This window comes from Choloepus didactylus, chromosome 3, assembly GCF_015220235.1.
Source record: "Choloepus didactylus isolate mChoDid1 chromosome 3, mChoDid1.pri, whole genome shotgun sequence".
Lineage (NCBI taxonomy): Eukaryota > Metazoa > Chordata > Mammalia > Pilosa > Megalonychidae > Choloepus > Choloepus didactylus.
In genome coordinates this window covers 129,439,647-129,455,697 of record NC_051309.1, presented here as the reverse complement: position 1 = coordinate 129,455,697, position 16,051 = coordinate 129,439,647, and the positions used below count along the sequence as shown (strand labels likewise).

The 16,051-nt window shown below is 34.7% G+C and overlaps 1 protein-coding gene across 1 annotated transcript in view; it reads left to right on the top strand.

Annotated features, from left to right (window-relative positions):
- Window positions 1–15,770, top strand: part of LOC119530425 (translation initiation factor IF-2-like) — a 43,998-nt gene extending 28,228 nt beyond the window's left edge. The window contains exon 3 of the mRNA XM_037831469.1: window positions 15,732–15,770. Coding sequence (XP_037687397.1) covers window positions 15,732–15,748 — 17 coding nt within the window. The 3' untranslated portion in view covers window positions 15,749–15,770. The remainder of the gene's footprint in view (window positions 1–15,731) is intronic.
- The last annotated feature ends 281 nt before the right edge of the window (window positions 15,771–16,051 follow it).

Sequence of the window (16,051 nt, the reverse complement as noted above, 5' to 3'; positions counted from 1 at the left end):
TATTAACATTTTGTTATATTTCTTTTCAGTACTTTTTGATATTATTAGAGGAGTTATGGGTTAAAAAGAAAATGTTGCAGGAGCTACAGAGTTTTTACATACTCCCCCTCCACCTTCTTCTCATCCCCACCCTTCTCAAACATCGGGTTGCCACCTAGATTCTGCCTCTCTGGGGCAAAGGCTCTCCACTCTCTGAACAGTGGAGTGCTGGCCAGGCTCTCCCAATCCCCAGTGAATGTCCACCCTCTCTGGAGCCTGGGGTGGCAGCACTCTTCCTGAGCATCTAGGTGGAAGGCCTGCCCTCTGCCTCTGGGGCAAACTCACCCTTTCCATGCATATGGGCTGCTCCACTCTCCAGCCTGAGACCTCTTGACTCCAGACCTCAACCTCCATGGCTCTATCTTTGAAGAAATTTTTCCTTCAATTTGTTCCTTGTCTGTCTCCTCCAGTCCAGACTGGCAATGGCTCCATCTACACAAATCTTGCAAAAATCTTGTTGTCTCGGCATGAAGTTTACAGGGGTCAAAACCATCAGACAACAGGAGCTTCCACAAATCCTTTCTGGATAACTCCATCTCCAATCTTGGCTTGTACTGAAATGGTGGTTGGGTTCCATGTTTGGTTAAATCCTCACGTGGGACTGTAGCCTCTGGGGTCTCACTTTTTGGAAGCCCAGAATTTTCCAAACTATCCGTTTCTGGTTTCTTTGAACCCAAGAGTTCATTTCTCAGCTTATCTCTGTCCCATTGCATTTTACTATAAGCTTCAAGGAGGAGCCAGGCTATATCCTCTACATGTAATCTGGAGATCTCCTCAGCTAAGTATTCCAACTCATCACTTTCAAATTCTGCCTTCCATCCAATACCAGGACACAATTTTTCCAAATTCTCTGCCACTTTAAAACAAGGATCACCTTTCTTTCAGTTTGCAACAACAAGTCATCATTTTTGCTCCAGGCCTAATCAGAAGTATCTTTAGTGTCCATATTTCTACCAACAGTCCCTTCAAAGCAGTTGTGCCAGTTTGAATGTATTGTGTCCCCCAAATGCCATTATCTTTGATGTAGTCTTGTGGGGCAGATGTTTTGGTGCTGATTATATTTGCTTGGAATGTGCCCCACCCAGCTGTGGATGATGTCTCTGATGAGATATTCCCATGGAGGCATGGCCCCACCCATTCAGGGTGGGACTTGATCAGTGGAGCCATATAAATGAGCTGACTCAAAGAGAAGGAACTCAGTGCAGCTGTGAGTGATGTTTTGAAGAGGAGCAAGCTTGCTAGAGAGGAAGGTCCTGGGAGAAAGCCATTTTGAAACCAGAACTTTGGAGCAGACGCCAGCCACGTGCCTTCCCAGCTAACAGAGGTCTTCCGGACGCCATTGGCCATCCTCCAGTGAAGGTACCCGATTACTGATGTGTTACCTTGGACACTTTATGGCCCTAAGACTGTAACTGTGTAGCCAAATAAACCCCCTTTTCATAAAAGCCAATCCATGTCTGGTGTTTTGCATTCTGCAGCATTAGCAAACTAGAACAGCAGTCTAGGAGTTTTCTATCAAGCTCCTCACAATTCTTCCAGAATCTTCCCCTTATCCATGTAAAAAGCCATTCCAACATGTTTGGTATTTACAAACTCAGCATCACCCCACTTCTCTGGTACCAAAATCTATTCTGGTTTGCTAAAGCTGCCATTTGCAAAACTCCAGAAAAGGATTGGCTTTTATAAAGGGGGTTTATTTGGTTACACAGTTTCAGTCTTAAGGCCATTAAGTGTCCAAGGTAAGGCATCAACAATTGGGTACCTTGACTGAAGGATGGCCATTGGCTTCTGAAAAACCTCTGTTAGCTGGGAAGGCATGTGGCTGGCATCTGCATGCTCCCAGGCTGTGTTTCAAAATGGTGTTCTCCAGAGTGTTGCTCTTGGGGCATTTTGTCCTCCCTTAGCTCTAGCTGCTCTTCAAAATGTCACTCTCAGTTGCTCTCTGCTCCTTCTGTTTGTCAGCTCATTTATATGGCTCCAGTGATTTAATTCAGACTCACCCTGAATGGGTGGGGTAGCACCTCCATGGAAATTATCCAATCAAAGGTCTTGTCCTCAGTTGATTGAATCACATCTCCATGGAAACACTCAAACGATTCCAATGTAATCAACACTAATTCATCTGCCCCAAGATTGCATCAAAGAACATGGTGTTTGAAGTGACATAATACATCCAAACTGGCACAAAGTCATACCTTTGCCATTTCCCCAGCAACCCCACTCTGGATCATTTATTCTCTACACTAGATAGATGACATTAAGCACCTGCTATTTCCTCCCTGAGGAAAAGGACTTTCTTATCCTACATGTCTTCTGTTGGTTTGCATAGAGTAGTAATTTATTAGCACCTCTGTTGGACAGTTAATTGATAAATACAGCTCAAAATTATTCATGGCTTTATTTCCACTTAAAATAAGTAGGATCATTTTCAATGAAAATGCCTATGAATTTACTTCACACATGGGGAAAGACTTAAGAGTGTAGACCTGAATTTAGGAAATTATGGCTCCGGCCACTGCCTTTTGTGTGCATTGTCCTCAATGGAAGCAAACCTGCCCATGCAATTACACTGTATTTCCTATGGAAATGAGGAAAACCAAATAAAAAAATGTGAAGAGTACAAGATAAGATTTTTTTTTAAATGACGGTAATTTATAGAAATTGCATTTCTACACTCCAATTCAAGGTAAAAGTGTCAGTTAACACTCAGGCTTTCTTGTTCAAGAGTACTTCACAGAGAATAGATAACTAGATTGAGGTGCCCTTCTTCTGAAGTGCTCCGAGGACTTTTAACTGCCTTTCTACAATAGGATGATAGAAGCCCTGCTAGCATGGTCTCAGGATGCACATTCCAGTGTACTTAATGAGTATTGTGATTTTTTAAAAATTTAGTGTCTTTGTATAATTATATTAGAAGCTCTTTTCAACTGAACCAGATTTTCTAATTGGAACGTTAAAATATAGGTGGAATAAAAAACGGTGGTGTCATGGTTTGCAAAATACTTTTATTATCCAGTCCCATTGAATTCCAAGACAATTGGATGTATTAATACACAGGTGAAGCAGCCAAGGCTCTGGGAGGCTCACTGACTAATTGAACCTGTAAGTTAGTGGGAGAATGAGGACTGTAACTTTGGTCTTTAAACTCCTTTGGCTACACTATTCTTATTCTTGTGAAAAGGGATTTTTATTTGTGGTTGTGTGGAGTTTTAAACAGCATGCCAGATGTTTGAATTAAAGAATAGAAAGTTCTTTATTTAAATTGCAAAGAGCTGATTGTCCTACACTGCACAACTAAGATTTTGTAACCTGTTTTCTTGCTCTCTGAATATATATGAGACTTTCTACAATGTTTCTTGCATTTGGCACAATTTAAGATTTGATTGCTTTTCTTCTTGACAAGGTAGAATAGGCATGGAAATCTGCCTCTAGGAGGTAAAGTAGAAAGCTATGGTGGAGAAATCTGTTTCTTTTTTTCCCCTTCATTTGCAAGTTGCTTCATACATTTGATGTGCAATTCCAGATTTCATTTTGCTGTATATTTATTCTCTAAGTTTTTATGTCAGGTAAAATATTTCAAGGCTTAAGAAATTTTAAGAAAACTCTCCAACTTCAGAGAAGAGTATCCTGTTTAGAATAGAGCCCACTTGTTGATGGTATGTCAAATGCTGCTTCTCATGCTTGCAGGGCTGTCTTGTTCGAGGTGGTGTGGTCTTTGTAAATCTTACCACCAGTTGGAGATCTTTTCAGCCTTAGTCATGCTTTCCATCCCCAGCTGTGTCTTCGACCAAAATCCACCATCCGATCTTAGTCATCCCTTTCTGCAGCCACAACCACAGTACTAAGGAAATAGTCAAATGACAACTTGTGGACCTAAAAAGGTGGAGCCAAGTTACCCAGGGAGGAAGGACTAACTTCTAATTATTAATTTTTGTGAATCACCATCAGAACTTACTAGACACTTTGGAACTGTAATGCATTCAACTCATTTATCAGGTTTAATAACACTTCATTTAAAATTGAGTTTAAAAATTCCTTGGAAGTAAAGTTCCTTGTGAGATAGTAGAAACAATATTGGACTAGAGTCAAGGGCTCTGGTTTCTGATGATTTATTTAGTGTTTCTTAATTAAACATACTCTCTGGATCAGGATCATAGGGAATGTTTCCTAAAAAGCAGATCCCCAAAGTCCTGTCCAAGCTTCTAAATTAGAATCTTTGGTGGGGACGTATCAGGAATGTGCTTACTCTAAAGTTTAAGATTCTCCATTCCTATTTCTTTTTGCTAAATTTTCCTTTTCTATAAAGTGACAGTATGGAATCTTTAAGTTTCTTTATTTTTCTTAGCTCTATCAATTCTATTAGTCCTTAAATGTTGTACTGTTTTGAATGGTAGTTATTTTGTTTAAATTATTATCAACCTTATAAATGAAAAAAATTATAATCTGTAAGTGTAGTTAATAATTTATCTGAGAGAAATTGTAGCCATTCTTTTAATTATTTACTTTTTGTGTTATTTTTTTGTCTGAAATTTCAGCAGAATTAAAGCTGTGATTTCCCTTGCTCTTGGTTTTAGAATGTACAGAAAGAAATGTCTTGCATTAAAAAGTATAATATTTGAGTTACGTTATACCCTTAGAAAAAGATACACAATGGAGATGAAGGAGCTACTCACACCATCTCTTTCACTAAAGATGACACTGCCAACACATCCCATAATAGTCTATAGTCAGACTTTATTTCAGCAAGACTTTGGTACTGAAAAAAGTACTGAATATAAAGCTGGAAAGATTGAAGAGCCTTTTAGAAGGATGAAGAAAATAATAAAATGAAATTAGTGAGTGTGGTACTCAAATAAGAGATGAAGATGAATTTTCACCCTTCTTAAAGCACCAGAAATTCTATAAAGACAGCAGATTCTTGCACCATATTTCATCCTTCTATTCATCAGTTGGTGTAACCTTAGGGCACCTCCATCCATTCCAAATCGTGAATACTGCAGCCATAAACACAAGTGTGTAAATGTCCATTCATGTCCATGCTTTCAGTTCTTCCAAGTATATACCTTATAACAGGGTTGCAGGATCATCTGGCAACCCTATACTTACTCTCCTGTGGAGCCACCACACTGTCCTCCAGATGGGCTGCATCCCAAAGTAATTTGGGCAAGAATAAAAAAGCATTTGCAAAGCCCCCTTAAGGGACTGGGGAAAAATGTGGAAATATTAAACTTCCCCACCTGGGGAATTAGTGACATTCTTGCAAGCATTGGGGGCTACCAATTTTATAGGCCAAGCCCTCAATCTTGGGGCTTGCCCTTATGAAATGTGTGCCTGCAAAGGAGAAGCTAAACCTACTTATGATTATGCCTAAGAGTCACACCCAGAGAACCTCTTTTGTTGCTCAGATGTAGACTTTCTCTCTAAGCCAACTTGGCAGGTAAACTCACTGCCCTCACCCCTACATGGGACTGAATATAAAACTGGAAAGATTGAAGAGCCTTTAGAAGGATGAGCCTGGTCCTGGCATTGTGGGATTTAGAATGCCTTCTTGGGCTAAAAGGAGGAAGAGAAATGGAACAAAATTGAGTTTCAGTGGCTGAGAGATTTCAAATAGAGTTGAGAGGTCATGGAGGTTATCCTTATGCATTGTATAGATATCCATTTGTAGTTTTTAATGTATTGGAATGGCTAGAAGGAAATATCTGTAACTGTTGAACTGTAATCCAGTAGCCTTGAGTCTTGAAAATGATTGTATAACTATATAGTTTTTAATGTGTGAATGTGTAATTGTGAAAACCTTGCAACTGACACTTCCTTTATCAAGTGTATGGACAGATGAGTAAGAAAACAAAGACAAAAATAAATAAATAATGGGGGGTGGAACAAAGGATAAAAAAAATGGATTACTGCTTCTTAACACTTTTTTTTTCTCCTCTGTCCTAACTGTGTCCTAACTGAGTTGCAGTGGAAACACACCTTATTCCTTTGTAAAAATAAACTATAGTACTTAAGTTGTTTTTTTTTTTTAATGTAGAAAAAGAAAGGAGGATGTAGATTTGAAACAAGTATAATTTGCAGGGTTATCTGAGAAAAGATTTGAGTCCTGAGAACAATCACATGAGTTGTCCTGTCCCATTCCCAAAATATTTTCTTGTCTCACATGTCCAAAGTGTTTTTTTTTACTGGTGAGAGCAGATTAAATGTTTTCATAAACACAGGATGTTCAGACTGAGGCTTTTATGTCTGAGTAGAAATGAAGAATATAATTTGTCTTGTCTCAGGAATAATGTGATGTTTGTAGACTGGCCATTTGTTAAAAGTACTGGCTGAAAACTAATCTTCCTTTTCCTTCCATCAGGGTGGCACTTTCCCAACCCTGAGAGTGGAACCCTGCTCTTGGATTAGATTTGAGATTTTAGCTTCAGTGATTGACTTCCAATGAATGAAGAAATGATTTTCCTTATCTCCTAAAATGCATAGCTAAAATAATAAAGATCTTAAATCTGAATACTAAATATACCTAAGAAAATTTCAAGGTGTGTTTATCACTGCTTAAATACTGGTTTATAACAAACATTGTTTTTTTTTAAAGTAAATCACAACTCTGGAGTTTTCATAGTATCAAAAACAAAAAGCATTCTTTTTTGAAAGTGGATAAGCAAATAGTCATCAAATATTTGTAAGAATCCACAGCATTGCAAAAATCAACAGAGTTGAAATCATTTTTCCAAGTGCCCTTTTTAAAGGGCTTATCAGTTTATGTGACCTTTTTACTAGATAGATGATTTTGATCTATATGTGCCTTCTGCAATGTATTTCCTTCTAATCCTTCTCATAAGAGCTTTAAAACAGACCTCCAAAGAATACCCTCGACAAAAGATAGAAGTACAGAAAAAGAACATAAAAGAGAACTCAGGGATAAGCACTTAAGTTATAGTTTCAAATCAATTATTAATTACTAGAAAATAATTAATGCATAATCTGCCATTTATATGCTGTCTGCAGGATAGGATTGTAAATCTTTCTTCCACAAAAAAATGATTAATTGAATTTGTACTGCTACATTACCTAATGAAAATATTGCTTGTGGTAAATTTAGAAGAGCTGGAAACAAGTGTTTCATAATGCTTACTAAGCCAAATTGTATGCTAGTATTAAGTATTTTCTGAGCATGAATTTTCTAGTTAAGGCATCTCTAATTTTTGTAACTCCAATAGCCATTTGGAACTTGTTCATGATCATACATTATTAGAAGTGAGTTCTGTGCCTTTGGCAAAGGAATATAACCTTTCTTTATCTAACTGCTGTAATATTTCTTCTCTTTGATGTAAACAATATTCAAAGTACTTCACTCAAGCCACATATGCTACAAGTGGAACAAACACAATATGATTTATGCACACTTGAGTGTGTCCTATACCTTATTAGATGAAGAAAAATTATGTACTATGTGGATACATTCTTTCTCACTAAAACCATCTCTTGTAGCTCTCCAGGGCTTGGTCTCAGGTCTACTGAAAATGTATTTTACATTATTATACTGTTTTTCCACTTTTTGATGTCTACTATATGATTGATCATTTCAGTGGCCTGGAAGGAAGTCGGGGTTGTTTTCCATTTTGGACAGAATCCAGTATCTTAAGCTTTAATTTTCTCTTAATATTACTTATTCATGTGTGATTTATATCAAAAGATTTCCAACAGTAAGGTCATATTCGAGTGTTTGCTATATATGATTTAACTCCCTTAATTATTTTCCTTTTTGTGTATGTCATTTTATGAGGTCACTAATGAACCTTCTACAAAGGCACTTTGGTTAAAGCACTTTAGCACAGAGAATGGCTTTTAGGGATCAATAATTATGGTGAATAAAGCAATGCATTAATATGGAAAAGAATCATTTGTCATTAACTTCATAAACGCACACTATCTTGTGGTTTAATGGACAAGCTCACTACCATAAATCACACTGTAGAGTATTATCATTCATAGTTTGCTATTTTATCAGAAAGTACCAAGGCAAAGAATTAAGATTTTCTGAGAAGCAAAAAGAAAGGCTGTGTGATTTCACCCTTTAGCCTCAGGGAAAAAAATTTACATAAAGTCCTGTTCCCTGCTGCTTTTAAGTTTAGGATTGTGGAGTTCCTTTGATTTTGTTTGATTCTGCTGATGTGCTGAAAGGTCAAATGGGAAGGACGATTAAGTAATTTCAATACTGAAAGGCTTATTTGTTCCAGAACTTAAGTAGTATACATTCCATTGCTAGAAGTGTGCACAGTTGTCCATATTTGTAAAAGGAAAATCTGATCAAACTGCATGACAGATGCATACCAATATAATTATCAATCTGTTTAGAATCCAGATATTTAAATTTTTTTAAGATGACAATATAGATATTTATATTTTAAAGTACTTTTTAAAAATATGGTTCTATAATCCATAGGTCAAAAAATGATCTGCTATAACCAAGAGAAGACCTCTAAAAATATTTGCAAATCAATGAACAGAGCTTTCTTTTTATGGCATCTCCTGTTCCTTGTGCAGCAGAAAGGAGGTGACCCACATGATAAGCTTTTTAGCCAAACTTTGTCTTATTTTAATGATGAAGAAACCAAAGAATGGAGGAATTAGCCAACTTGCTGAATTTCACATAAATAAATGATAGAACAATTCAAATATTCTGGTTTGGAAAGAAGGTCTAAATGGCACAAAAATGAGAGGAAATTCTGTATTAAATAATCCCCAAACCCAAAATAATAGTTTTTTTGTCTCCAGTTGCTTAGAAAAATCTATCTACTACTACTATGTATTCTGGAAAAGTGTCAGTTCTTAATTGTTTGGAACAAACAAAAGATTGCTTTCTTTATGTAATTGTATATTCTAAAATGAATGAACAGCATTAAATTAAAATTTCCAATTTTAAATGTTTTAAAAAAATTTTCTGATTATAAAGGCAATACATATTCACTTTAGGAATACAGAAATGATTTTAAAAACCATTTGATTAACTTTATTCAATATATTTTTATAAATTTGTTTATATATCTTAGAAAGAAATAGGCAAAAATAAATATGTATATATTTATACATACACATATGCATACATATGCATACACATACATTTTTAATAAGTGGGATTATTTAAAGTATTTTGCTGTCATAAATGCTGTAATGTGTAAAACAGCATTATATATGTCTATTCATATCTCTGATTATTTCTTTTGGCTAGATTCTTAGAAGTGGAAAAATTGTATCAAATGATTTGAGTATTTTTTACTTGTTTGATGCATACTTTAAAATTGCCTTTGAGGCAGGTTGTGTCAGTTAAAACTATAGCAGTGTGTATTTCTCTTATATCATGGATGGATAAAATAGGGAATTTCACTGTTGCTTTAACTTGCAGATCTTTGATTACTACTGAGAGTAAACTTTTATTTTTATGTGTTATTGATGGGAAGTATGTTTACTCTGACCTTCTGTACATTTCTTTTGTTTTATTTTTCTTTTGGTGTTCAGGATTTTTCTCAACAATTTGCAGGAGGTTTTTGCACATTATAATTTTCAACTATTGTTTTGCCATATTTTGCATTTTTTTGTCTTTTAATTTTGCTTGTAATTTTTTAATGTACAGAAGCTTTTAATATTTATGTTAAAGGTTAAATCTATACCTTTATCCATAATGCATTCTCCCCTTCATTTTATGCTTTGACTATCTTCCCCATACAGAGATCAGATAAATGTTGACCTACATTTTCTCCTAGAATTTATGATTTCCCACTTCATGTTTATTTCCACTGGATTTAATTTTGGTGGGTGATGGGATGTGACATATTCTCTTGTTTTTATTCTTCATTCACAACAGCCAATTTTCTGAATACCATTTATTGAATAACCCAGTAATTTCCTACTAATTTTTTCTTTCATCATTTATTAAATGTTCACCTGAACTCAGTTTATGAGCTTTCTTTTCTGTTTTATTGAGATGTGTCTATAGTCTCAAAGCATAACTGCTTGAGTATTGATGATGGTAGTACACTCTTGCTTCATGTCTTTAAAATTTTTCTTAGCTGTTTATGTCTGTTTATTCTTCCTATGAACTGTAGAATTATTTTTTCAAGCACCACAGTATTTTACTACTTATTTTAATTGATACTAAAATTTACAAATTTTTAAAATAATTCCATTGAACCTGTGTGTTATTTGGGGACAATTAACATCTCTAGAGCATTGTCTCTCCATCCAGGAATATGTTATGCCTTCATTTATTCTACTCTTTTTTAAAAAACATTTCTTAGAAAGCTTTTTATAGGTCCTTCAGAGTAAGGCTATTTTTTCATATTTCACATATTTTGTTGCTACTGTGAATGGGTGGTCTTTTAAATAATTTCTTACTGATTATTGTAATCTGGAGAGTAAAACTATTGAATTTTGTATATCTTTATCTGGCCAGTTTTTCAAACTCTCATATTAAATTTAAGAGTTTTATGGTTGATTCTCTTAAATTTTGTTGTAAACCAATCATGTAATATAAAAAATTATAATTTTGAGCTTTCCTTTACAATTTGAATTAATATTAGTTGTTTTTTGTGTGGGGAAGTATATTTTACACTAGACAGAAATTTGGGGGTAATATTAGATTTTAGTGTTGATAGCCAACAGCATTTAATTGTTTCCAGTGTGAATAGGATGCTTTTGGTATTTGGCACTGGTAATTTTTCATGACAGATTGTATTTTTCACATTGAAGATCAGTTGTGTTATTCTAAGCTTAACTTACTTTTATTTTAATCAAAAAACTTTTCAACATCTATTGAGATAGTACAATATTTAAAAATTTGACTTACTGATTAAATGTTTTATATGAATAATTCATATTTATTGTGATAAACCTCTGTCCTTCCTTTTTTTCCTTTCTTCCTTCCATCTCTCATAAACATGCATTTATCATCTATGGATGGATTATTCTTATAATGTAAACTTTTCACTCTTTAAGTATAATTAATGTTAGCTGATGAAAAATTCCATGTTAGGGGAATGTTCTTCAAAAAGGTATATGAAATGTTATTGAGTTAACTTTTTCAGAAAACATATTCTGCAGTACAAAATCATATGAACTGGCTTTGTTTTACTTTGTAATTCTCCTAAAATGCAGTTCAGCTTTATTTGACAGGACATGTGGAAGTCTAATCAAACAAAAATAAAGAACTGTTTTTTCAAATTACATCCTTAGTACAGAAACTTTCCTCATTGTCAGCATTACAAAGAAAATTTATTATCAGTCCACTTTAAAGCCTCTTTTAAAGAAAGAGTGGGAAATAGGTTTTAAGAACTATTTTTTACCAATTGGAGAGTTATTATTTTCAGCCACTCAATTTCATGACAATTTTCTTAAGGTTATTGTATTTTTATTTCTTCTTATTATTTTGGTTAAAGCAAACTACAAAGAAAAATAATTTTAGAATGTCTGCAAACAGTCGTTAGTGTGACTAATCCTTTTGGTGGGAGCACACTTCTTTTAAAAATTACCGCTAGTCAAAATTAGACCAATAGGTTTTGAAGAAATCAAGGAAATATTATGCTGCACTCAAATGAACCAGATAACTTGTTAAGAACACTCCAACTGCAAGAACACATGAAGAAAGAACAGAGAGTTAAGGGCTTTGCTAGTTGCAAACAAAAATATTTTGCTTCAACTAGGCTCCCTAAGAATATTTTGTGTTTAGTTGCATTTGTAATATGAAGCTGCATTAAAACTTGCTGAGTTGCTTGCTTCCCAGTTATTATTCATCTAACCAATAAATAACCACTTTGCTTATTCAAGGCACAGCCATAAAAAGGAGCATTAAATGCATTTTATTTTCTGATTAAAGTAGCTGAAATACAGAACTATTTTAGAACTACATAAGAATGTCACACAGCAAAGGTTTATTTGACCACTGGGTGTATTTAGAATATCAGAATTCCCTGTTGTAGGAGGGACTTCTAGGAAAATAATTCCATGTTTATGGATGATTTTATGACAAATTATTATACTGAGAGCAGTACATGTGATAAACTCAGGAAAGTTCTTTCTCAACTTCTTCCTGTCTTTCTGTGGTACTGGGACCCATTATGAGGGGATCTCACTTCTACTTCTTATTTAGGAATAGAAAACTTGATTATCTGCTTCATCTAGTATAGGAAGCCTTATATTAAAATTTTTGGCATTATTAATATTCAAAGAAATGCAAATTTAGGCAATAATGAGGTAAGTTTAACATCTTTAAAACTAGCATACACATTCAAAATGATGATAGCTTAATACTGGCAAATTCTCAGATAAAATTGGTACACTAAATATGAATTCAGGTAACTCTTGGAAAAATTTGACAATATATATATAATGAAAAATTGGGAATAAAGTTATTTAAAATATGGGAATAATTGAGTAGATTAAGGTATAGCCAGTTGCTATCTTATTATGGTATCATTAAGTGGAAATTATGAAAATGATTCAGTGTGAAAGAGTGTGATATCAGATTAAGTAGCAAAAAATTAAAAGCAAAATTTTGTGAGCACAATGTTCATAACTGTAACTCCAAGTTCACATGGACGTATCCTAGGAAAAAAAGCTAAAAAAATGGAAATAACTGTCATTAGACTTGTAAATTACAGTCCTTTTCTTTTATATTGTCTTTTAATGTTTTAAATACATGTGTTATAGTTTAATGACTGAATTGCTAATGGTTTATTGATGACTTATTGAAATATCCATTAAAAAAATTCCTTCCTGTGGCTTATAGCTTAAGCGTTATCTATTTCATATTTAACATTATGGATTCATAGCACTATCTAAAGCATAAGCAACATAGGACAGTTTGCATGAATCTTCTGTGAAGATATGTGTGATCCAGCACATTACTTAAATTTGCTTAGCTGATGAAATATGTTTTATATGATGCATTTACTTTTATAGATACTATTCATTTATAATCCCAGAACTCACCAGTGTTTGGTTATAATAAAATCATATCTATAGTCACAAAAGTGGCTAAATATAGAGTGATAAAGTTGTAGAGTAAATGTATATTATTTGATAAAAAGATATATAATGAAAATAATAAAATGAATCATTTATACAATTAAGTAAATTGATACATAGATGCACATACATATTTAATCATATTCTGTCCTTTTCTTAATGTACAATCAGAGAACTTAGACATTTTTGGAACTTAGTATTCATGCAGCTCAGGGGTTATAAATTTGAATCCTACAAAGGCCAGGCTAGTAGCATAAATAGAGCAGACAGTTTGGTTTCCATTTACAGTTTGTGGCCCTCCAAAGAGGTTACAGTGTGTGACCTGGGCCTCACTGACTGCTGTGGGAAGATACAAATTGAATGTTCAAAAGAAGCTAGGTTTTATGTGAAAAGGCCTTTTAGCATTAAAAATTAATTCAAATTAGAAAAATGAAAATGCAAGGGGCCAAGCAAAATACATTTATTTGCATGTTGTATTTAGCCCTGAGCCACTGGTTTGTGACCTCTGATTTTGACATGAATCCTTTTATTTTACTTTAAATAAGAAATAAAGGCATGCCACTCACACAAGTGAAGTGACTTGTCTAAGATCAAATTAGTCCCAGAACTGCCACTAGAACCGGTGTGGTGCTTTGAAATTAGTCCCAGAGCTGTCACTAGAATCGGTGTGGTGCTTTGGCATAATATGTACCTGGAAAATCATTTTCCTAAAGCTAATCCAATTAGTTTCGAAAGCTAATTACAATGAGTGTGGACTCATTGTAAGTAGGATCTTCTGATAAGGCCACTTCAGTAAGATGTGACCCATCTTATTCAGGGTGGATCTTAATCCTCTTACTGGAGCACTTTATAAACATGGTGAAAAAAAGAAAGCCACAGAATCTAGGGGCTGAAAGAAAGAAAACCCAGAAGGGAAGGGAGAAACCAGCAGACACTGCCATGTGCCTTGCAATGTGTCAGAGGAGTCTACGATCATTGGCAGCTGGTCTTCGGGAAGAAAGCATTGCCCTGATGTTGCCTGGATTTGGGCATTTTCATGTCCTCAAAGCCGTAAGGCTATAAGCTGATAAATTCTCCTTGTTAAAAGCCAACATATTTCTGGTATATTGTTTTTGACAGCTTAGCAAACTAAAATACCAGGTCTCCTGAACTTCAATCTTTTATTTTTCCATTGAAACCTATGTTAATTTTTTGTCTACTAAGGAAGAATTGTTTAAAGTAGCTTTTAATAATCTTATTAAAAGGAATTTAGAGCTACAGTGTATAGAGGATATTTCTTTTTTAGAGAATAGTTTATTTCAGTGCTATGCTTCTAAAATTCCTTTTGTATGGAAGTTCTTAAACCTCAAATTTCCCCTTAAAGCCAAACAAATAGCATCTCCACCCTCACATACACACATGAACTTTGAGTGTGAAACATTCTGCCAATATAAAGCATTCTCTACCCTAAGACAGTGCATGAATTCTGATTTCCTTTTCCCTCATTAACTTAGCATGCATTCATTTGCCAGTCAACTCAATGGCACTCCATTTACAAGAATTTTTCACATATACTAAACAATATAAAGAAATATCTAGCAAAATTAAATACTTCATTCTAAGTCTCCCTTCTTTAGCCTTCTTCTTCTTCAACTTAATCTGTCTTTCAATATTCAACAAGTCATCCTAAAATATTGTACTGATCAGGCCATTCTTCTGTTCTGAGACCTTCATGTTCATAATTAGAGATTAATGTCTAAACCTATGGTTCCCAAACTATGAGCTGAGGCAGCCAGAGAACCTCAGTAAATAGGTAAAGATGTTACAGATTTTTTTTTGATTAAAGGAAGTACAGCCACATAGTCAAAACTGCTATCTCAGGGTACTTCACAGTTTCAATATTAGATTGTGCTACATTCTCTGTGATGATGTCCTATCTTTGAAAAGATATGTTGTTAGTAGTTGCTGTGGCAAACCAAGTGGAACATGAAATGAGGCTGATGATGCCCAATCTGATTTCAAGGCTTGAGAAATTGGGCATGCCCAACAGGCATATATATCCCATTAGTAAGTAATTACAGTTGCTTAAGAATGAAACAAAAGTATAATTAAAAAATGAAGTAATTACATTAAAACAACTCAATAAGTATTTATTTCCTAACAAAATACTTATCAAGTTGTTTTGATGTAATTACTTAGTAAACAGAAGTATTAGGTATTTCTTTGGGACTCAGGATGCCATGAAAAATTACTGAGATAAGAAGGGTGCCAAGAATCGAGAAAGTTTGGGAATGTCTGGCCTAAACCTGTTAGCCTTGCACGCAGTGTTCCTTAAATATTGCCTCAATTCATCTAAATTTTCATTGGGTCATTTCTTATTTTAATTCTCTATTATCTCTATGCTGGTGTATTCATTTTCTCTTCACCATGGATTATTCAGCCAGTACATTAGGTATTTGCTCCCCAACCTGGACTTCTGTCCATATACTTTCCACATGTGGCAGCATAACTCATTGAGGCATTAATTTGTGTTTTGTTATCTTTGTTTTTTTTTCCCCAGTCCCATACCTTTTCCAAAATTCTTAGGGATTTTTGTAGATTCTTTAAGAAGGCGGGAAGGGGTCATTTTTTTCCAGTAAGAAAATCGAAACTGTTGGGCAAACAAACTTCATTTCTAATTTTGTTTCATTCAGAAGGCCAAAGTTCTTGAGAGATTTATATTTTGGATGGAGAGAAAGAAGGGAGGGGATGCGGAAAAATGAGAAGAGGAGAGTCACCTGAAGACTGGGAGCAGATGTGCAGGGGAATTGGAGACCGTACTTCTTCCTTGGCAGTGTCTGCATGGGTGTCAAAACCTGAAAAAGGAAGTAGCGTTTCATTTTTCACCAAGTAGGAATGAACTTAGATATGAGGGCTCTGGGATACACCAGGATTCTCCTGTCCAAACTTGGCACAGGAATGGTAGCCAACTGCCTTCAAGAGACCTCACAGGCTCAGGACACATTTGGTTTGA